The sequence below is a fragment of the Phocoena sinus genome, chromosome 13 (assembly GCF_008692025.1).
Source record: "Phocoena sinus isolate mPhoSin1 chromosome 13, mPhoSin1.pri, whole genome shotgun sequence".
In the NCBI taxonomy this organism is placed as follows: Eukaryota; Metazoa; Chordata; class Mammalia; order Artiodactyla; family Phocoenidae; genus Phocoena; species Phocoena sinus.
The window spans coordinates 35,688,646-35,712,506 of NC_045775.1; the positions used below are offsets into that span (position 1 = coordinate 35,688,646).

Here is a 23,861-nt window from a genome sequence, read left to right on the forward strand (position 1 = left end):
AAGAGGGAGGAGATATGGGGATATATGTATATGTATAGCTGATTCACTCTGTTATAAAGCAGAAACTAAAACAACATTGTAAAGCAATTATACTCCAATAAAGATGTTAAAAAAATATATAGATAGATAGGCACAAATCCTTAGGTTACATGCCTACCTCTCAATAAAGCTGTTTCATGATTTAAAAAAAAAAAGAAGAGAAAAAAAATCATTTCCTGGGTTGTACTGTGATTTATCTGGTATTTTCCACAATCTCAATCCCGTATGCAATGATTTTGTCAATATCACCAATTATAACCTTGCCTCTAAACCTCACTGGACACTTCCTAGGTATCCCAGGTGCCTTAGCCTCTCAACAGTTGGCCTGCTGTTGACCACAGCCTCCTCAAAATTTTCTTGGTTCCGTTGACTACTTACTCTCTTGGTTTCATTATGGACATTATAAGAAGTTATGCCTATTTGGGTTCCAATTAATTGACTTTTAAATTCTTAATTTAATGCCAACATTTGTTTTGTTCTTCAGAAGACTTATCGTAACAAATTTCTTTATGAGTGCCCATTTTGTAAATTTTAAAAGTGTCGTTTTCTTTGTAAGTAAAGTTGTAAATAGTTTTTTGGTGATTAATTTATGTTATTAAATTTTCTTTTTTGTCAGTGAATGAATATTCACAGAGGAATTATAGAGGAATTCACAGAGGAATATTATTTCAGAATTGCTGTTTTATTTGTGGTTTCTTATTCTCCTTCTCCTTCTCCTTCTCCTTCTCCTCCTCCTTCTTCTTTTTTGTCTTCCGTAATTTGTATCTGTCTTAAATCCTTTGACAGATCTCAGAGATGAAATGATTCAGATGTGTTTCATACAGTGGAAAGAGGATAAGCATGCCAAATTTACTCATGGTTTCCCAGTAAATAAAGTCAACACCAAAATGGGAATAACACTTTTCATGATGTTTTCTGTTATTTTCCACTATGAAATATTTTTCTCTGGATTAAAAATTATTTCTTGTACCCACCCATGTTTTAGTAAAAATACCAAATATTGATTTATTATGTACTAAGCACTTTACAGATATGACTTATTTAGCTCTTATAACAATCTATGAATTAATAAGTTTTATTGTTCCCATTTTACAGATTAGGAAAATGATGCTTACCATGTGCCAGGCAATGTTCTAAGTGCTTTATGTATATCAACTTTTTTTTTAAAAATTATTTTTGGCTGTGTTGGGTTCGGTGCTGTCCTCAGGTTTTCTCTAGTTGCCTCTTCATTGCAGTGTGCGGGCTTCTCATTGTGGTGGCTTCTCTCATTGTGGAGCACAGGCTCTAGGCACGTGGGCTTCAGTAGTTGTGGCATGTGGTCTCAGCATTTGTGGCTTGGGCTCTAGAGTGCAGGCTCAGTAGGTGTGGCGCACGGGCTTAGTTGGTCCACGGCATGTGGGATCTTCCCGGACCAGGGCTCGAACCTGTGTCCCCTGCATTGGCAGGCGGATTCTTAACCACTGCACCACCAGGGAAGCCCATATATTAACTTTTTAATCCTTATAACAACCCTATGAGGTAGCTATTAATATTATTCATATTTACACAGGAGGAAACTAAGGCACATAAAAGTTATTTATTTACCTTGCCTGAGTTCATGCTGAAATGTAAGTGGTGGAGCCAAGATTTGAAAATAGGCATTTTGTTTTTAGAGCTTGAATGCTTAGCTGTCACCCTGTATGGCATCTCTAATATAGTTTTGTTACCACATTCTTTGCTTTCTCTGATATTCTTACCTACTCACCTATTCTGTCTTCTCTGTTCAGCCACACAGCATGTAACTCCATCTCTGCTTGGCAGCACACATCTGCATAAGTTAGGATGCATTTATGGATGTAGTAGTAACAGTTTACATAATATTATGTATTTTTCAAAGCAAACCCTCTTGCACTGCTTCTGCGTGCCAACACGACTTGTGTCACCTGTTGCGTTCTAGAGGATAGTCTGGTCCCATCTGTAACCTTTAGTTTTGTGTGAGAACCAGTCTGCCCCAAGGCTTCTTCCTAATAGTTCTCCTTACCTTCCCGCCAGATGGGTGCAGGCCTAAGTCTGAAGATTCTTGAGGGAATATTAATTTGATTCCTCAGCTCTTTGCCAGAAATTCTGTCCAACTTTTCCTTTCTGCTACAGTTCTTGTTCTTAGTTCTGTTTTCTTGGCACTGATTTGAGGCATCTAACACTAGGTGCTAACTATGGTTCCTAAGCCTTGACTACAAGCATTAGCTAGTTTCAACCCTACAGTAACTCTATGACATAACTATTATTACCCACAATCTACAGATGCTGACATTAAGACTGAGAGCATTTGAATAGTAGGCCCAATATTACACAGCTAGCAAATAGCAGAGTTGGCATGAAACCTTAGATCTTTCATGCTTTTTTTGTGATGCAGCTAAAAGAGTGCGTGGCACGTAGAAGTAACTCATTATTATTTTCCTGTATCCTTCTGACTGGACACACTGGTTAAGTGTACAAGGAGATGACTTAAACTAATGTAATTATAGATTGGTGGGAGACATCTTTCTGAATTGTTTTAGGAAAAATGTATGAGAGGATCTCAGAGTGTTTTTATAATTCAAGATGGATTTCAATTATATATACATTGTATAATTTTGGAGATGGATTAGGAGAATACATGGGATTTTTTTAAACTATTTTTTTCACCTATTTGTTTTTTCCATTACAATTTCCAAGTAACTTCAAATATTGAAGCTTGTGAAGAAAAAGGCCTTATTGAAGTCTTGGGCAAGTCCTGCTGTAAGTGGGAGAGGTCTTTAGAGGAATTTAAGGAATGGTGTTGGAAATATCTCTAGTATGCCAAACATAAACTCTTTAGAGAAGCTGAGATTTAAGTAATTTTCCTACTTTACCGTATTACTAGTTCATTTTCGGAGTCAGGGAGGGAAAGGGAAAGTTTATTTTTCAGTTGAAGTGAATGTTATTTCCTACAGGTTAGATTTTCAGTGAAAAGGAAAAGGTGAAAAATATGAATTTTCCCTTTGGGCATCAGCATGGATCACATAGCCTAATGCTGCCTTTACCTGATACAGCATTTCTGTCTGGAAGTTCCTGCCACTTGACCTTCTTGTGAATATGATTCGCCTGAGGTGGTCTAGCATTCTCGTCTAGGAATAAGGAGTATCTGGATAGCATTGTATTTGCTTTCATGTAACGGTCCAGTCACTACTGTGATTGCCCTATTTAAACCACACATGCCCTGTTACTCTTTTGCCCCACCTAATATTTCACAGTGCCCAGTGAAAATTATACATATACTAATAATGAGATTTTTCAGGCTAATTTAAATTTCATTTTTGGGCTATTGACTGAGGATATTATTTTTAATAACAAAATTTTTAAATGGTGATAACGTCTTTCATGGGTTCTATGGGGGAAAGTCAAGAAGAGAGATACTTAATGAGGAATTTCTGTCCACATCAATGAGATTGAAGGTTCTAAAGTACTCTGCCTGTAGTAACCAATTCATTAAATAAGTTTATCTGTATACAATGCATGGAACAATGAGATCACTGAGTATTACGTATGGTGGTGTTATGTATGTATGTGTTTCTGTGTGTGTGTGTGTGTGTGTGTGTGTGTGTGTGTGTGTGTAAAATCTGGACCAGTGGCAGATTTCCCTCTGGCTACAGAGGGCACTTTCACTGTGGTAAATCAAAGCACCAGGCTTAGAATTTGCTTCTTCATTTTATTATTGTATTAGTGGCCTGTTCATAAAAGACTTATTTTTGTCCAAAGCCTGATATGGATCATTTCAGGTTTCTTTTACTGACTTAGTATGGATTGGCTGTGGAATTGACCCAAGCTTTACATTACAGTCTACATTGTGAAAGTAAAAACTTAATGGGTATTTCCTGCATTGCTTTTTTTTCACTTTTAGTATTTTGCAAAGTTATTGCCCAGTTTGAATGATTATAGAAACAATCACTCGAAAAACAAAGTATTGCTTTTCATCCAATGCTTATGTTTAAACTGATTTTTTAAAATTAATTTATTTTTGGCCGCATTGGGTTTTTGTTGCTGTGCACGGACTTTCTCGTTGCGGTGAGCGGGGGCTACTCTTTTGTTGCGGTGTGCGGGCTTCTCATTGTGGTGGCTTCTCTTGTTGCGGAGCACAGGCTCTAGGCGCGTGGGCTCAGTAGTTGTGGCTCACAGGCTCTAGAGTGCAGGCTTAGTAGTTGTGGCACACGGGCTTAGTTGCTCTGCGGCATGTGGAATCTTCCTGGACCAGAGATTGAATCCGTGGCCCCTGCATTGGCAGGCGGATTCTTAACCACTGTGCCACCAGGGAAGTCCCTAAACTGATTTTAAAGTGTTCTAAACTTTATTGGATATACTTAATGTGTATTTACATTTATGCAGTGTGAAATGTTTGGTATTTATGATGTTTAACATAGATTGTGAAAATTTAGTGATTTTGTTTTATCAAAATGTATCTTTGCTTTTAAATAATTATTTGGAAAGAGTTGAAACCTTCATCCATTCATTCATTATTTTTTCCTTTCTTTTATTTGTTCAACACACATTTATTGAGTTTCTGTTATGGGGTATTCGTGATCCCTGCCACAACCAATGTTACGTAAGTAAATAATAAACCCCAAATCTGGGGAGAGACTACTTAGGTAGAATTTGGTTAGAATCTCAAATTCTAAATTTAGCCTCTCTTGGTCATACCTGTGTCCCTGTGTTTCCTTCTGCAATAGGTTTCTTGAGAACGTGCAACTTAAAGTTGTTCCTATTATGAATGTTAATGATTTTAAGTTACCAATAAAAGATTCCTAGGCCAAAAGAATAGCATGCAAGGGACAAAAATAAAGACAAATGCTTTCCAGCCAAAGATTTTGTGGTTTCACGTATTTGGGACTGATCTTCATATGGTTCTGCAGAGCTATGCACTGTGTATGGAGTTTATAAATACCAAAGCTGCTGTGGTTCAACTAAAAGAGCCGTAGGGAATCTGAACGTGAAGACTCACATCCCAGCCATGTCACTGGCTGGGAGCATTAGCTTACACAAGGCAAACTCATTTGAAACACCGATTTCCCAATCTTTATAATGGGGATAATGATTTCTGTCTTATGACGTGACTGTGAAATAATGTATTTGAAAATTCCTGGTTCCTGAACACATTCTAATTTTTTAAAAGTTCTCTTCCCTGAATTATTTTTCTTTCCTCTGAGATTATTTTCCACTTTTATGTTTGTTTGTTTGTTTGTTTTCAAGTTGCAAGCTTTTCTCAAATGTCTGATGATCTTTGGTGGTCCACTTATATTTAAGAATGAGATATCTGAAAAGCTGACCAACAATTGTGTATAAATAGTCGGTGCTGGTTAACTGTCAATGTTTGCTTTAGAATGAGTGGGTGGGAGACTGCTTATTACACCATGAGCCCATAAATGCCACAGTTGTTGGACTAGAGCCCTCCAAGTAATTTATTCAGCATTATAAGAGAAGAACATTTCAGTTTTTTAACAGGAAGTAAATGCTTAGCTGCTGCACATTCGGCACATGGGGATAGTGAGAAGGTTTCAGGGAGTTAGTTGACTCTAAGGGCCATGTGTTTTCCATTAATACCCACTATTCCCAGCCCCACACTCACTTCCCCCTCTAGGTCTTTACAGGGTTGTGCAGGGCATTCAGCTCCCAGGGGAGAAGTTCAGGACCCTCCAATCCTTATTCTAGGCTGTGGTTTCTGTCACTCTACTTCACCAAAAACAAGAGAATTAAGTGAAATATGTATATTTAATGGTGAACTTGTCCTCCCACTCCCAGCCTTCTTCTCCTACATGGTTCCTAAAATACTGACAGTCAATTCTACTGGAGGAGATTGAAAGTCTCTGGGCAATCTTATCAGCCCAGGTGGAAAGAGGTAGTAATGCTGACATCAGTGGTTCTCCAACAGAAAGTCTAGCCAGATCACCTAATATTAAAGTTCATGATCAGCAAGCCCCATATATGTGTAAAAGCTTCTAGTCAGCTTTTTAGTTCCTTACCTTTAAACATCGGTGGGTACCTCATGAATGACCAGACATCTGATGAAGGCCTCTAACATGGAAGATAGAGAACAACCAATCAGAAAAAACCAATATCGCCTATGCAGGGAAAAAAGAAACAAAACAAATAAAATCCTATTATTTAATATTCCCAGAGAGAAAAGGTATTGCATCCATGAAACAAGGAATATTCAGGAAATAAAAAGAACCCTCAAAAAATTAAAATCATGATAGAAGAAATAGTCAATTTAATAAAGAGTTTGGGATATAAACTTAAGGTAAGTTCCTGGGAAGTAGAGAAAGATGTTGAAGAGATGGAACACAGGAGAGAAAAGAGAAATTTAGAGGACCAGTCCACTATGTCCAAGCTCTGGATAAAGGAAATCTAGAGGGGAGAATATCAGTGAAATGATGAACGGAGGTTTCCCAGGATTGAAGGATGCAAGATTCCAGATTGAGAGGGTCTACCAAGTGCCTTGCACAACAGATAAAAATAGTTCCACCCCAAGGCACATCATCATGAAAGTTCAGAATATATAGACCAAAGAAAAGATTCTGCAAGCTTTCCAGGAGAAAAAACATGTCACATACAAAGGATCAGGAATTAGAATGGCTTGGACTTTTCAAAAGCAACACTAGAAGTTAGGAGATAATGAAAAAATGTATTCAAAATTCTGAAGGAAAGTGACATCAAACTCAGAATTCTGTACTGAGGCCAGTTATGAATTTTATCTGAAGGTAGAATAAAGAGATTTTTAAGACATGCAGGGTCTGGTAACCTTTCTGAGGAATCTCTGGAAGGATATGCTCCATTAAAAGGAAGAAGTAAACCAAAAAAGAGGAAGGCATAGATATAGTAAATAGGAGATTCAATGTGGGAGGAAGTTGAAGGGCCTTCCCAAGAAGACAGCAGTGCCCAGGCAGAAAGAGGAGCCAGTCTGTATTGACACAGGTCAGAGGCTTTAGGAGCTGCTTCAGGAAGATGAAATTGGTGGAAAATTGGTGGAAAATTAGATGTGAATGAGCATCCTGAGAGATGATTTAGACGGTGGTGTGAATTTGGAGTTGAACTATTAAGTTCATAGAAATCTAAGTAAATAAAAGAACAAGACACTTTAGGGAAAAAAGTTATGTAGCAAAGGAAAAAGTAACCGTAGTGTACTACATGGTTCCTCTTTGACTATCATACATAGTCACAATAATACTAATGAAGAACAGCGCTTTAACCAAAGGTAAGATATAAACATATTGGAAGAACGGGAGTGTACCTGTGTTGATGGCAAGGAGATCAAAGAGCTAAATCATCATTCTCCATGAAGGAAGTAAGTAGGAAATCACTAAACTGAAGAAGTCAACAGAAATAGAAGCCTGTTATTTAGAACACTTAAGGAAATAATAAGAGCATTGACCAAAAGAGTACAATTATTTTATAAAAAAATCTTATGAAACTGGTTGACACAATGTGTATTTATGGCTCTGATCAACATAAAAAATCAAAAATTAAATTGTGAAATAGATGGACTTATTCAGTCTTTTGGGAGGAGATCTTCTTAATAGGATGTTTCCATGGAAATCACTTTCTAAACAAAATAATTTATTTTGTGTTTTCAGAGTATATCAAAAAGAATCAAACCTTCTGGGTTATATACTTCGGGGGTTTTTTTGGTTTGTTTTGAAGTATAGTTGATTTACAATATTGTGTTAGTTGCAGGTGTACAGCAAAGTGCTTCTGTTATATATATATGTGTGTGTCTGTGTATGTATATACAGAATCTATATACACTTTTTCAGATTCTTTTGCATTATAGGTTATTACAAATATTGAATATTGTTCGCTGTGTCATACAGTAAATCCTTGTTGCTTATCTATTTTATATATGGTAGTGTCTATCTGTTAATCCCATAGTCCTGATTTATCTCCCCCCCATTCCCTTTCCCCTTTGGTAACCATAAGTTTGTTTTCTATGTCTGTGTGTCTGTTTCTGTTTTGTAAATAGATTCATTTGTATTATTTTTTAGATTCCACATATAAGTGATATCATAATATTTGTCTTTCTCTGACTTCACTTAGTATGATAATCTCTAGGTCCATCCATATTGCTGCAAATGGCAATATTTCATTCTTTTTTTATAGCTGAGTAATGTTCCTATATATGTGTGTGTGTGTGTATGTGTGTATACATACACACATACACACACACACACAGCCCACATCTTTATCCATTCATCTGTTGATGAACACTTAGGTTGCTTCCATATCTTGGCTATTGTAAATAGTGCTTCAGTGAACATTGGGATACATGTATCTTTTCAGATTAGAGTTTTCATCTTTTCCAGATATATGTCCAGGAGTGGGATTGCTGGATCATATGGTAGCTCTATTTTTAGTTTTTTAAGGAACCTCCATACTGTTTTCCATAGTGGTTGCACCAATTTACATTCCCATGAACAGTGTAGGAGGGTTCCCTCTTCTCTACACCCTCTCCAGCATTTATTTGTAGGGTTTTTGATGATAGCCGTTCTGACTGGTGATAACTCATTGTGGTTTTGATTTGCATTTCTCTAATAATTAGCAGTGTTGAGCATCTTTTCATGTGCCTGTTGGCCATCTGTATGTCTCCCTTGGAGAAATGTCTATTTAGGTCTCTGCCCATTTTTTGATTGGGTTGTTCATTTTTTTATATTGAATTGTATGAGCTGTGTATATTTTAGAAATTACTGGGTTATATATATATATATTTTTTAACTTATTTATTTTTGGCTGCATTGGGTCTTTGTTGCTGCATGCAGGCTCTTTCTAGCTGCAGCAAGCGAGGGTCACTCCGCGTTGCGGTGCACGTACTCTTCACTGCGGTGGCTTCTCCTGTTGTGGAGCATGGGCTTCAGGTGCATGGGCTTCAGTAGTTGTGGCGCATGGGCTCAGTAGTTGTGGCTCGTGGGTCTAGAGTGCAGGCTCAGTAGTTATGGCACACGGGCTTACCTGTTCTGCGGCACGTGGGATCTTCCCGGACCAGCACTCGAACCCGTGTCCCCCGCATTGGCAGGCAGACTCCCAACCACTGCACCACCAGGGAATTTCCATGATCATATGATTTTTATCCTTCATTTTGTTAATGTGGTGTATCACATGGACTGATTTGTGGATGTTGAATCATCCACGCATCCCTAGAATAAATCCCACTCGATCGTAGTGTATGATCCTTTTAATGTATTGTTGAATTTGGTTTGTTAATATTTTGTTCAGGAGTTTTGCATCTGTGTTCATCAGGGACATTGGCCTATAGTTTTCTTTTCTTGTGACATTCTTGTTTGGTTTTGGTATCAGGATAATGCTGGCCTTGTAAAATGAGTTTGGAAGAGTTCCTTCCTCTTCTGTTTTTTAGGAGTTTGAGAAGGATTGGTATTAATTCTTTGAATGCTTGGTAGAATTCACCAGTGAAGCCACCTGGTCCTGGACTTTTGTTTCTTGGGAGAGTTTTGATTACTGATTCAGTCTCCTTACTAGTAATCCATCTGTTCAGATTTTCTTTTTCATCATAATTCAATTTTTGTAGGCTGTATGTTTCTACAAATTTATCCATTTCTTCTAGGTTGCTCTATTTTTTGGCATGTAATTTTTCAAAGTAGTTAGTCTCTTATGATTATTTGTATTTCTGTGGTATCAGTGGTAATATCTCCTCTTTCATTTCTGATTTTATTTGAGTCCTCTCTCTTGTCTTCTTGGTGAGTGTAGCTATAGGTTTGTCAGTTTTCTTTATCTTTTCAAAGAATCAACTCTTAGGTGTATTGATCTTTTCTACTGTCTTTTTAGTCTCCAATTTATTTCTCCTCTAATCTTTGTTCTTTCTTTCCTTTTATTAACTTTGGACTTTGTTTGTTCCTCTTTTTCTAGTTCCTTGAGGTGTAGGTTGTTTATTTGAGACTTTTCTTGTTTCTTGAAGTAGACATTTATTGCTGTGAACATCCCTCGTAGAATTGCTTTTGCAGCAGCCCATGGATTTTGGTATGTTACATGTCCATTTTCATTTACTCCAGGTATTTTTTTATTTCTCTTTTGATTTTTTTCTTTGGCCCATTTGGTTTTCAGTAGCGTGTTGTTTAATCTCCACATATTTGTGAATTTTTTCAGTTTTCATGTAATCAATTTCTGTTTTCATATTATTGTGGTCAGAAAAGATGCTTGATGTGATTTCAACCGTCTTAAATTTATTAAGACTGATTTTCTCACCTAACATATGGCCTCTTTAAATGTATCTGAAATCACAATAAATGTATTATTTCTATATATCATATTGATGAAGTTTTCATTATCTCCCTGTTCCCATGCTTTTTTTCCTCTCTGATGCTTTGGAAGCTATGGACTGAATTTCTGTTCTTTCAAGTGATTGTCCTTAACTCTTTTTTTAAAAAAAGGCCAGTAAAAATACTTTATATTGTAACAATAAAACTTGAAACAGAATGTATCAAGGAAACATTAGGGAGTTGGTGATAATTACAAAAAAAAACCCTCTATATAAGGTGGCATTGTGGTAGGGGGTTGGTGAAGGAAAGGATGGAAACAAATAGCAATGGAGAGCTGAGCATCAAAACAGGAACTGCTGAAACTGTTAGGATGGCCAGCACTGATTTTTCTTTAGAGAATGAGCATTTTCTGGAACTTAAAAAACAGCACTTTCAATTTAAGCTTTCAGTCAAGCTCTTGGAATTTAGGTAATTATTTAGCATTGAAGATGCTAGATGTTACATGTGTAAGTCCAGTATAAGCCATAAAATGGGAGAATGTCAGGCAACCAGAAAGACTTCAATTGCCCCATCTTTCCTAAAGAGAACTAGTGGTTTTTCCAACATAATCATGAAACTGCCTACTTTGAAAGCCTGAGGTGGTGTGGGGATACGTTGGGATAGGGTGTGATGGAATCACATTTTGGGTAGAAATATTAATACAACTGAAGGAAATCTTTCACCTTGGAGAATAATTTAGCCTAAACAACTCCTTAGTCTGCCATGGCTTTGCAACAGCAGCAGACTTTTAATTTGTAATATATATAAATGTGTTTTCATAAAAAGAAAAAATATAAGTATAAATATGTTTTAAAGGCTAGACCCAAAATGGCACAATGTCACTTCCACTGCATTCTGTGTGTTAAGGCAGGTCACAAAGCCATCACAGAGTCAATAAAAGGGACAGGAGACCTCAGCTCTCAGTGAGAGAAGTGACATGTACTTACAGGGAGGAAAGGAATTGATGGTGGCCATTTTGGGTGGCTGTCTAACCCTAATCAGTCACTTTAATTCACTCAGGCTCTTGCATTCCAACTTGTGTCCTTGCTTCCTCACATTACAGCTGAACTCACAAAAGTCACTAATGACCTCTTAACTAGCATATATTTACATATATTATTTAATCATACTACATTTCATTTACATGTGTCTTTCAGTATGTCATTTACATATTTTTAAAAACTTTTTATTAAAGAAGTTTTCAAACATACAAAAGTGAGCAGAATATTATAATGGACCCCAGGTACACATCACCCAGCTTTAATGGTTATTAACTCAGGACCAATCCTGTTTCACCTATACCCTGACCTACTTCTCCTCTCCTATGTTATGTTGAAGCAAAGCCTCAATATATTATTTAATCCATCTATGTATATTTTTAATGAATATATGGTATCTCTTTAAATATTTAGACAATCCCCTGTTTTGGGACATTCATGGCTTTTATTTTTATCATTCAAATTATAACACCACAACTGCTACCACATATTTCTAATTAATGAAACACCAACAGCTCTTTCACATCACTTTTACATTTTTTTTGTTTTTTATCCTCCTAACTTCCTGTTAGGTAGGTAGAATAGGTTATATTATCCCTATTTTAATAGGGAATTAAGAAGAATTTTAGAGCCCAATGCCAAATTGTTGGTAAATAGTAGAATTAGAGCTAGAACCCAGTGTCTTAAATCTATAGTTAGTTCATTTTCAACTAAACCTTGCTAACTTAAAGTTATTCATAAAAGTAATACATGTGGTAGAAATACACAGCTTTAAATTTTTCTGTATAAATATTCATTGAACACCCATTAAGTATTAGATACTATGCTGGACACTTTCCTGTTTAATCGTCACATAAATAGTATGAGATAAGTGTTATCTCACTTTACAGGTAAGGAATGCAGACTCAGGAAGGTAAATGTCTTACCCATCATTACACAGCTTAGAAGTAGTGAAATCTGGATTCTGATTTAGGTCTTCCTGCCTCCAAGTTCAGTGCTCTTTCCACTTTTCCCTATATTAATATTTCAAGGACTACCCCTTTTAAATTAAAAAAGCAAAAATACTTTTTAGACATATGCTTTTAATTAACTCACTGTATTCTCATATCCATATAATTTTCATGTCCAGCAAATTCAGTTTATTTGTAACCTTATATACCAAGTCCTATGAAATGCTGTGTGTATGTAATGCTTTTAATAATGGAAAAATCATTTTTTGTAAGGTTATTTCTTGCTGGCAAGCTTTTAGAATTTTACTGAGTGACTGGTATGTGCAAAGATACGGTGTTACGGAGGATATAAAGGGTACTCACACATGAAATATGTCCTCAAGCAACGTACAGTATAGTTGTGAAAATAGTACAAGGTAGAAAGTAAATGCCATAGGAACAGAAAAAAAAGTTATTTGACAGTGGTAAAAATAATGCTGCTATCCTTCATACAGGCATAGTGCTTTACAGATGTCATTTCATTCAATAATTTATAATATATTGAATACCTATTATGTATAAAGAGCTGTATTAGGGTATGTAACAGTGAGGCAGACAGACAAGGCTCCTGCCCTCACTGTTATCGCTAAAAAGCAAACACTTCAGAAAGAGAAATCTGACAAGATACTTGTATAGTCCTTGTCTTAGTCCATTCAGGCTGCTATTTCAAAATGTCACAAACTGTGTGCTCATAAACAACAGAAATTTATTTCTCACAGTTCTGGAGGCTGGAAATCTGAGATCAGGGCACCAGCAACATTGGGTGAGGGTACTTTCCTGGGTTGCAGACTTATCATTACATCCTCACTTGGTAGAAGGACTCAGAGAGCTCTGTGGGATCTAGGGCACTAATCTCATTTGTGAGGGCCCCGCTCTCATGACCCAGTGACCTTCCAAAGGTCCCACCTTCTAACACCATCATTTTGGGTGTTAGAATTCCAACATGTGAAACTGGGGGGACACAAACAAAAAAAGTCTAAAGAATAAAATTTCATATAAATACCATATTTTTTAAAAATTGAAGTATAGTTGATTTACAATGTTGTGTTAATTTCAGCTGTTACAGCAAAGTGATTCAGATATGTATAGATATATATATATATACATACATGCACATACACAACACACACACACATACACATATATATATTCTTTTTCAGATTCTTTTCCACTATAGGTTATTACAAGATATTGAATATAGTTCCCTGTGCCATCCAGTGGGTCCTTGTTTTTTTATGTTTTATATATAGTAGTGTGTATCTGTTAATCTCAAACCCTTAATTCTAAATACCATCTTAATCAGATATGGGTGAGACTCAAAGTATGATTCATTCTAAGAAAATTCCCTCCTAGCTGTGATCCTGTGAAATCAAACAAATTATGTGCTTCCAAAATACAATGATGGGACAGGTATAGAACAGACATTTCATTCCAAAAGGGAGAAAGAAGGGGTAACAGGTTCCAAGCAAGTCCAAAACCCCAGAAGACAAACAACATTAAATCTTAAAGCTTGAGAACAATCTTCTTTAATTAGATGTTCTGCTCTGTGGGACAAAGGTCTTACCTTCCAGACCCACCTGAGGCATGGTGTGGGGATGGTCTCGCTCTCTGGACACACTGGGATATGCTCGCCTCCCATGGTTTTATTGGGTGTAGCCACACAGCAGCTCTCATGGGTTGCAATTGCATTCTGGTGGTTCTACCAGTCTGGGGCCCCAAGGGTGGCCTGATGGCTTCACTGGCACTGCCCTGGTAGTGGCTCCCTTCAGCGACCTTGCCCTCAAGTGACCCTCTGCTTGGGTTGTGGGCCCATGGCTCCAGGTTGCTTCATCTTTCTAAATCTAGGTGGAGGTAGCTGTGCCCCCATGGCTCTGCTGGGCAGGATAGAGCCCCCATAGCTTTGGGCAGTACCACTTTGATTTAGGCAGAGGTCAGTCATCTGGCCTGTTGAAACCCAGGCAATAACCCCATCCATCTACCACGTTTTGAAACTGAGGAGGCAGCCCTAATGATCTCTCTCTCCTTTTTTAAAAAAATTTTTTATTGGAGTATAGTTGATTTATAATGCTGTGTTAGTTTCTGCTGTACAGCAAAGTGAATCAGTTATACATATACATGTATCCACTCTTTTTTAGATTCTTTTCCCATATAGGTCATTACAGAGTATTGAGTAGAGTTCCCTGTGCTATACAATAGGTCCTTATTAGTTATCTATTTTATATATAGTAGTGTGTATATGTCAATCCCAATCTCCCAGTTTATCCCTCTCCCCTTTGCTCCCTGGTAACCATAAGTTTGTTTTCTACCTCTGTGACTCTTTATACTTCATAAATTAGTTCGTTTGTACCTTTTTTTAGATTCTACATATAAGCGATATCATATGATATTTGTCTTTCTCTGGCTTGCTTCACTTAGTATGATAATCTCTAGATCCATCCATGTTGCTGCAAATGGCATTATTTCATTCTTTTTATGGCTGGGTAATATTCCATTATATGTAACACATCTTCTTTACCCATTCCTCTGTTGATGGACACTTAGGTTGCTTCCATGTCTTTCTTGGCTATTGTAAACAGTGCTGCAATGAACGTTGGGGTGCGTGTATCCTTTTGGATTATGGTTTTCTCCAGATGTATGCCCAATAGTGGGATTGCTGGATCATATGGTAGTTCTATTTTTAGTTTTTTAAGGAACCTCCATACTGTTCTCCATAGTGGTTATATCAATTTACATTCCCACCAACAGTGCAAGAGGGTTCCCTTTTCTCCACACCCTCTCCAGCATTTATTGTTTGTAGACTTTATGATGGTGGCTGTTCTGACCTGTGTGAGGTGATACCTCATTGTAGTTTTGATTCGCATTTCTCTGATGATGAGTGATGTTGAGCATCTTTTAATGTGCTTTTTGGCCATCTGTATGTCTTCTTTGGAGAAATGTCTATTTAGATCTTCTGCCCATTTTTTGATTGTGGTGTTCGTTTTTTTGACATAGAGCTGCATGAGCTGTTTGTATATTTTGGAGATTAATTCCTTGTCAGTTGCTTCCTTTGCAAATATTTTTTCCCATTCTGTGGGTTGTCTTTTCATTTTGTTTATGGTTTCCTTTGCTGTGTAGAAGCTTTTAAGTTTACTTAGGTCGCATTTGTTTATTTTATTTTTTAAATTTATTTATTTTTGATTGTGTTGGGTCTTCGTTGCTGCATGCGAGCTTTCTCTAGTTGCAGTGAGGGGAGCTACTCTTCGTTGCGGTGTGCGGGCTTCTTACTGCGGTGGCTTCTCTTGTTGCAGAGCATGGGCTCTAGGTGTGCAGGCTTCAGTAGTTGTGGCGCGCGGGCTCAGTAGTTGTGGCTCACGGGCTCTAGAGCACAGGCTCAGTAGTTGTGGCACACAGGCTTAGTTGCTCCTCGGCATGTGGGATCTTCCTGGACCAGGGCTCAAAACTGTGTCCCCCAGGCTTCCCTGGTTTCACAGTGATTGAGAGTCCGCCTGCCGATTCAGGGGACACGGGTTCGTGCCCTGGTCTGGGAAGATCCCACATGCCGCGGAGCGGCTAGGCCCGTGAGCCATGGCCGCTGAGCCTGCGCATCCGGAGCCTGTGCTCTGCAACGGGAGAGGCCACAACAGTGAGAGGCCTGCATACCGCAAAAACAAACAAATAACAACAACAAAAAACTGTGTCCCCTGCATTGGCAGGTGGGTTCTTAACCACTGAGCCACCAGAGAAGCCCCTATTTTTGTTTTTATTTTCATTACTGTAGGAGGTGGATCAAAAAAGATATTGCTGCGATTAATGTCAAAGAGTGTTCTGCCTGTGTTTTCCTCTAAGAATTTTATAGTGTCTGGCCTTACATTTAGGTCTTTGATCCATTTCGAGTTTACTTTTTCTTTTTAAATAATTAATTAATTAATTTATTTTTGGCTGCGTTGGGTCTTCATTGCTGCACTTGGGCTTTCTCTAGTTGCAGAGAGAGGGGGCTACTCTTTGTTGCGGTGCGTGGGCTTCTCATTGTGGTGGCTTCTCTTGTTGCAGAGCATGGGCTCTAGGCGTGTGGGCTTCAGTAGTTGTAGCACGCAGGCTCAATAGTTGTGGCTTACAGGCTCTAGAGCGCAGGCTCGCAGACTCTAGAGTTCAGGGTCAGTAATTGTGGCTCATTGAGTTTACTTTTGTGTATGGTGTTAGAGAGTGTTCTACTTTCACTTTTTACATGTAGCTGTCCAGTTTTCCCAGCACCACTTATTGAAGAGACTGTTTTTTTCTCCATTGTACACTCTTGCTTCCTTTGTCAGAGATTAATTGACCATAGGTGTGTGAGTTCATTTCTGGGCTTTCTGTACTGTCCCATTGATCTATGTGTCTGTTTTTGTGCCAGTACCATACTGTTTTGATTACTGTAGCCTTGTAGTGTAGTCTGAAGTCAGGGAGTGTGATTCCTTCAGCTCTGTTTTTCTTTCTCAGGATTGCTTTGGCTATTCAGGGTTTTTTGTGTTTCTATATAAAATTTAGAATTTTTGTCCTAGTTTTGTGAAAAATGCCATTGGTAATTTGATAGGGATTACATTGAATCTGTAGATTGCTTTGGGTAGTATGGTTATTTTGACAATATTGATTCTTCTAATCCAAGGACATGGCATATCCTTCCATCTGTTTGTGTCATCTCTGATTTCTTTTGTCAGCATCTTATAGTTTTCAGAGTAGAGGTCTTTTGTCTCCTTAGGTAGGTTTATTCCTAGGTATTTTATTCTTTATGATGTGATTTTCCTTGATTTCTCTTTCTGATCATTCATTGTTAGTGTTTACAAATGCAAGAGATTTCTGTGTATTAATTTTATATCATGCAACTTTACCGAATTCATTGATGAGCTCTGGTAGTTTTCTGGTAGCATCTTTAGGATTTTTTATGTATAGTATCGTTTCATCTGCAAACAGTGAAAGTTTTACTTCTTTTCCAATTTGGATTCGTTTTATTTGTTTTTCTTTTCTGATTGTCATGGCTAGGACTTCCAAAGCTATGTTGAATAAAAGTGGTGACAATGGGCATCCTTGCCTTGTTCCTGATCTTAGAGGGAATGCTTTCAGCTTTTCACCATTGAGAATGATGTTAGCTGTGGAGCCCTGATGATCTCTGAATTACGTTTATGGTCCTTCTTTCCTTGTCTTGAAGAATAGCCCAAGTTCACAGCCATATAGTCCTGTCCTGTAAAATCTAAGTCCAACAGCCTTCCTCATTCCTTCTTCTTCATTTTAAACGGACTGTTTTCCTGCTGGGGTGGCTGATTCATTCTGTGGTTCAAACCCATACTAATCTCTTAATCACAAGGTGGCTTGGCCACACCCTGTTCTCTCTGGAACAAGCTTTCTCATTTCTTTCAATATGGATAGGCTGAAAATTTTCCGTTTCTGCATCCTGTTTGGTTAACAATTCCATCTCTAAGTCATTCTCTCTTTTCACATTTTACTATAAGCATTCAAAAAGAACCAGGCCACTCCTTAAACACTTGGCTTAGAAATTTCCTCAGCTATATATCCAATTTCATCACTCATAAGTTCTCCTTTCCACAAAACACTAGGACATGAACACAGTTCAGCAAAGCTCTTTACCACTTTATAACAAGGATCACTTTTCCTCCAGTTTCCAATGACATGTTCCTCATGTCCGTCTGAGACTTTAACAGAAGAGCCTTTACCATCTGTCATTTCTACCAACATTCTGTTCACAATCCTTAGGTACACTTTCCAAGAAGATTGAGGCTTTCTCTATAGCTTTCCTGTTCTCTTTCTGAGCTCTCACCAGAATTGCTTTTAATGGTTCGATCATGGCAATGTAGGTTTTTTCTACTATGCACCTTAGAATTCTCCCAGTCTCTATCTGTTACCCAGTTCCAAAGTTGCTTCTGCATTTTTAGATATTTGTTACAGAGGCACTGCACTCTCAGTACCAATTTTCTGTCTTAGTCTGTTTGGGTTGCTATAACAAAATACAACAGACTCTGTAGTTTACAAACAATAGAAATCTATTTTGCCCAGTTCTGGAGGCTGGAAGTCTGATACCAGGATTCCAGCAAGATCAGGTTAGGGCCCTCTTCTGAGTTGCAGAGTTCCTGTATTTTCACCTGGCAGAAGGGGCTAGGAGCTCTGTGCGATCTCTATTATAAAAGCCCAGTCATGAGCGGTCCACCCTCAGGTATTAATCACCATTACATTGGGCACTCCGATTCCAACACGTGAATTTTGGAGGGACACAGACATTCAGATCACAGTGGTCCTCTTGAGAAACTATTAAATCTTTCTAAAAATTATTATTATTAAAACTTTGTCTTTTTAGAGCAGCTTAGGGTTCACAGAAAAATTGGGTGGAAGATACAAATTTCTTATATAATCCCTGCCCCCACACATGTATAGCCTTCCCTATTATGAACATCCCCCACCAGAATGGTACATGTTACAAATTGTTGACCCTACATAGACACATCATTGTCTCCCCAAGTTCATAGTTTCACTCTTGCTGTTGTACATTGCATGGGCTTGGACAATGTATAATGACATGTATCCATCATTATGGTATCATACAGAGCATTTCCACAGCCCTAAAAAGCTTCTGTGCTCTTTTTATTCATCCCTCCCCACCCCAATCCCTGACAACCACTGATCTCTTTATTGTCTCCATAGTTTTCCAGAATGTTATATAGTTGGAGTCATACTTTATGTAGCCTTTTTAGATTGGTTTCTTTCACTTAATAATATGTATTTAAGTTTCCTCCATGCCTTTTCATAGCTTAATAGCTTATTTCCTTTTAGCCCTAAATAATATTTCATTGTCTGGATATACAACAGTTTATCCAGTCATCTACTGAAGGAAGTCCATCTTGGTGGCTTCCAAGTTTTGGCAGTTATGAATAAAACTGCTATAAATATCTGTGTGCAAGTTTTTTTTAAAAGATATTTTTTAAATTAATTAATTATTTATTTTTGGCTGCATTGGGTCTCCATTGCTGCACGCGGGCTTTCTCTAGTTGAGGCAAGTGGGGGCTACTCTTCATTGGGGTGCGCAGGCTTCTCATTGCGGTGGCTTCTCTTGTTGTGGAGCACGGGCTCTAGGCGCATGGGCTTCAGTAGTTGTGGCACGTGGGCTCAGTAGTTGTGGCTCGTGGGCTCTAGAGCACAGGCTCCGTAGTTGTGGCACGTGGGCTCAGTAGTTGTGGCTCGTGGGCTCTAGAGCACAGGCTCCGTAGTTGTGGCACATGGGCTTAGTTGCTCCGTGGCATGTGGGATATTACTGGACCAGGGGTCGAACCCATGTCCCCTGTATTGGCAGGCGGATTCTTAACCACTGCACCACCAGGGATGTCCCTGTGTGCAAATTTTTATGTGAACATAAGTTTTCAGCTCCTTTGGGTAAATACCAAGGAGCACACTTGCTGGATAGTATGGTAAGAGTATGTTTAATTTTATAAGAAACCATAAAAATGTCTTCCAAAGTAGCTATATCATTTTGCATTCCCATGAGCAATGAATGAGAGTTCCTGTTGCTCCACATTCTTGCTAGCATTTGGTGTTGTCAATGTTCTGGATTTTGGCCATTCTAATAGGTATGTCAGTCGTTTTTTTTTTACTAGCAAAATTTTACAGAGTAGCAATCTGTTTGTGAATTTTCCTATTTTTCCTGACAATCTCAAAAATATTCAAAATTGAGGCTATGGCTGCACAAGTGCAAAAGTTCCCCTGAAAACACAAGTAGTTGCTTTGCAGAGGTGATGATTATTAGCATATTGTCAGTAGTGAAAGAATGTGGTGTTGGCATGTGCATGCCAGCTCGTTTTTTGGATAAGGAATATCCTAGACAGGAGACACCATGCTTGTCCAACTGCTTGACATAATGCTGCAGTCTGTAACGATGACTCAATAAAATGCTTTTAGACAGCAATATTTGCTTATTAAACATTTGAAATAGCTTCACAAAAATTAAAGGTGACATGATGTCCATAGAATGCACTTGGGAAGTATCTATTTACATATCCAAATATTTGAAACCTCTTCCAGAATCTAGATCCCTGCAGTAAACTTCCTTTTAAAAAATGCTGCCATGTGGACAGGAAGTTAAATTGACATATATGGTGATATCGGAATGTTTTACATTTTTATTATCCAACAGAAATATAAAGTAAGACACATGTAATTAACAAATTTCCTAAATAAATAAAATAAAGCTAAAAAGAAATCTTCCATTAAATAAAAGAAAGATTTAAAAAAAATCTTCCATAGGGAATTCCCTGGCGGTCCAATGTTTAGGACTTGGCACTTTCACTGCCGGGTCCAGGTTCAATCCCTAGTCAAGGAACTAAGATCCCACAAGCCACACGGCACAGCCAAAATAAATAAATAAATAAAAGAATGCTAAAAATTTCTAATAACATGAATAAACTGTAAAAGAAACAGTTGACATTAATTTTAATGTTATATTTTATTTAATGCAACATATCCAAAATATTATCATTTCATTGTTGAGTCAGTATGAACAATTACTGAGATTTTTATACTTTTTATACTAGGTTTTCAAATAATATTATTGAATGGAGTGTGTATTTTATACTTATGCTACATGTCAATTTGGACTAGCCACATTTCAAGCACTCCTGGACAACACAGTCCTATTATTTCCCAGCCCTCTGTCATTTTCTGAACCATTTGAAGGCAAGAAAATCAGTGTGTCATTGAAATAATGTCCAAATGCCCTGAGCTGGCACACACCATCCATCATTACTATCATCTTCTCGGGAGTCAGTCCATTAAAAGTAATAGCCATATCTGAACAGCAGGCTTCTGCTACTTGCTGAGGGTTACTAGACATTGTCTCTTGAATAAGACATGCAGTAGTTTTGTATTTATAAATAGAGTTCTTCCTTCAGAATCCTCTGCATTTTCTGCAAGAACTCCTGCATATTTCAGGCAGACTGCCAGTTGCTTATCTTCAGATAACTTCCAAATCACACTTTGATCTGCACACTTTTCAGACTTATTCAGAAGTCTGTTAAGTCCTTTCATAGCTCTATACTTAAAACAATTTCTTCTCCCATAGTCACATATTCAAGGTCACCAGATGTTATAGTGTGGCCCAGATAGAAAGGTTGTGATGCATCCCTAGTAAACAGAAGATACTTTATTTTCAGTGACAGTAAATGTAGTGGGATGTGGAGGAAAGAACCAGTTGTCGTTGTTGCCGTGCTTCCCAAAGACATATTTGTACCTTTTCCTTATCTGTGTCCACATGTCATTTTTTATCTTAAACAAACCATCATTTTCAGTACTGTAGCCCTCTTTTTTGTCACAGTGTTTGGCCTAAATCTCTTACAGTACAGCCCTATAATACTCATCATTGGGTTCTACAAGGATGGCAGAGTAAATACAGATACTTTTACTGAGCTCCATGCGTTCCACTTCTGAAATGTTTAAGAAATCTTTTGTGTTAGGTGGGTGAAGGTGATGATGCTCATGGTCTTGAGTTTTATCTGTGTCGAATGGTAATTGGCCCAAACATAGTTATCAAAACAGCAAATTCTCCCAACCAGTGTACCCTTAAGAAATGATACAGTACACTCATAACAGAAACCATCTTTCAGGCATTGAGAACAGAGCACACCTCAGTTGGGGTCCCTGTCGCCCAGGCAGTCCAGAGAGGGCAGCTCCCTGCTGGGCCGTTGTAGCTGCAGGAGGCCGCTTCTCTGTGGTTTTCAAGAAGGGGACAGATCTGGAGTGTTGGCTATGGGGGTGGTACCCAGGGTGCTGTGAGTTTGAGATGTTCTGGAAGTTCAGGGCGTCTGGGAATATCAGCCAACAATAAAATTGATAGAGTCTGAGCCACAGACTGAGCCACAGACGGCTCTAGTGTTGACCAGACTTCAATACTCAGCAAAAAATTTAGTTTTACATCCTGGTTGTGTATGATGTTAACTGCGTTGGGTCCTATTTAATACTTTTGTTTATTTTACTTATAATATTCATTTTACTATTTAACTCTCCAAACTTTTTTTAATTCCCCACCCTCTAAAATCTCCAAACTTTCTCTTCTCCACAGAACTTTAAAAAAATACCCAGATATTTTTCCATTCTCTGTGCTGTATGCTTTTGTGGACGTGTGTGTTTAATCAGAGTATCTTCTATACTCTTTCCATCATGATCTGTAAGAATTAAAACTCCTCAGTTGTGACATAAACATACCACCTATGGAGCTTATGAGAATACAACACTTTCTGACATCACTGGGACTTTTTTTTTCTATATTAAGCCTGTGTCAATGTATCTTTTTTTTTTGCGGTACGCGGGGCTCTCACTGTTGTGACCTCTCCCGCTGTGGAGCACAGGCTTCGGACGCGCAGGCTCAGCGGCCATGGCTCACGGGCCCAGCAGCTCCGCAGCATGTGGGATCTTCCCGGACCACGGCACGAACCCATGTCCCCTGCATTGGCAGGCGGACTCTCAACTACTGCGCCACCAGGGAAGCCTGAAATGTCTATTTTTGATCAACAAATCAAATATGACATTTGAGGTCTTACGATTCTCTTAGATTTAATTTATTGTTCTCAATATGTGTTAACCAGTGATTTCTAACATACAGTCCAATGAAGAAAATTCTATTGATAAATACTCATGTAGTATCTATTACATTGTATTAAAAGTATCAAACCTTTGGTATTTAGTTTGATCCATTTTTAAATATGCCCTGAAAGAGCTTTTAATGTGCTAAATTGTATGAAATCATATTCACTGAAGTACTTTAAATGTTCTTAAAGAATTCCAAAAGGGAAATATGAATTTTTCTATTTTTTATATCTTTTCTCACTTTTCAGATGCAGCAGCTGGAGAGACAAGTTATTGATGCTGAACGTCAAGCAGAAAAAGCTTTTCAACAGGTCGGGTATAGTTTTAGTTAAAAAATTGTTTTCTGCCTCTACCAGTATAAACATTGTTTTTCCCAAAACAATCCTGAAAATAGTCTTCAGCTGTCCTCCTCATTTTATCATTTTTATTGTTCATGAGCTGGTTCCATAGAGAAAATGGAGAATCTAACTTTGTTTTGCCCCTTAATAAATTTTCAAAAGGACAAAAATGCTTCTATTTGGAAGTTTTATCTTACTTATGAAAAAAATCAAATATGACTTTTATGGTTATGCCTAACCATAATGACAGTTTATGTATAAATATGTTCATGGCAGCTTTATTTATAGTAATAAAGAGTTGGAGATAATATGAATGCCATTTTGTAGGAGAATGAATTAGAGAACCGTATCTATTCCATGAAATATTAAACAACAATTAAAAATAACTATTACGGGCTTCCCTGGTGGTGCAGTGGTTGAGAGTCCGCCTGCCAATGCAGGGGACACAGGTTCGTGCCCTGGTCCGAGAAGATCCCACATGCTGCGGAGCGGCTGGGCCCGTGAGCCATGGCCGCTGAGCCTGCGCCTCCGGAGCCTGTGCTCCACAATGGGAGAGGCCACAATAGTGAGAGGCCCGCGTACAGCAATAAAACAAAAAACTATTACAAAGAA

At 38.0% G+C, this 23,861-nt stretch overlaps 2 protein-coding genes across 7 annotated transcripts in view; one reads left to right on the forward strand and one right to left on the reverse strand.

Annotated features, from left to right (window-relative positions):
* Positions 1–23,861, forward strand: part of PLEKHH2 (pleckstrin homology, MyTH4 and FERM domain containing H2) — a 111,857-nt gene that overhangs the window by 14,026 nt on the left and 73,970 nt on the right. For all 6 annotated transcript variants that reach the window (XR_004352845.1, XM_032652893.1, XM_032652894.1 and 3 more), the window contains one exon: positions 23,160–23,222. Coding sequence is in view for 5 of the 6 variants with exons in the window: in XM_032652893.1 (XP_032508784.1) it covers positions 23,160–23,222 (63 nt within the window). In the remaining variant the exon portion in view is untranslated. The remainder of the gene's footprint in view (positions 1–23,159; positions 23,223–23,861) is intronic.
* C1GALT1C1L (C1GALT1 specific chaperone 1 like) lies at positions 20,939–21,925 on the reverse strand. Its single transcript, XM_032653305.1, is given in 5 exon segments — positions 20,939–21,189; positions 21,192–21,359; positions 21,362–21,474; positions 21,476–21,820; positions 21,822–21,925. Coding segments are annotated over 5 exon segments (981 nt in total).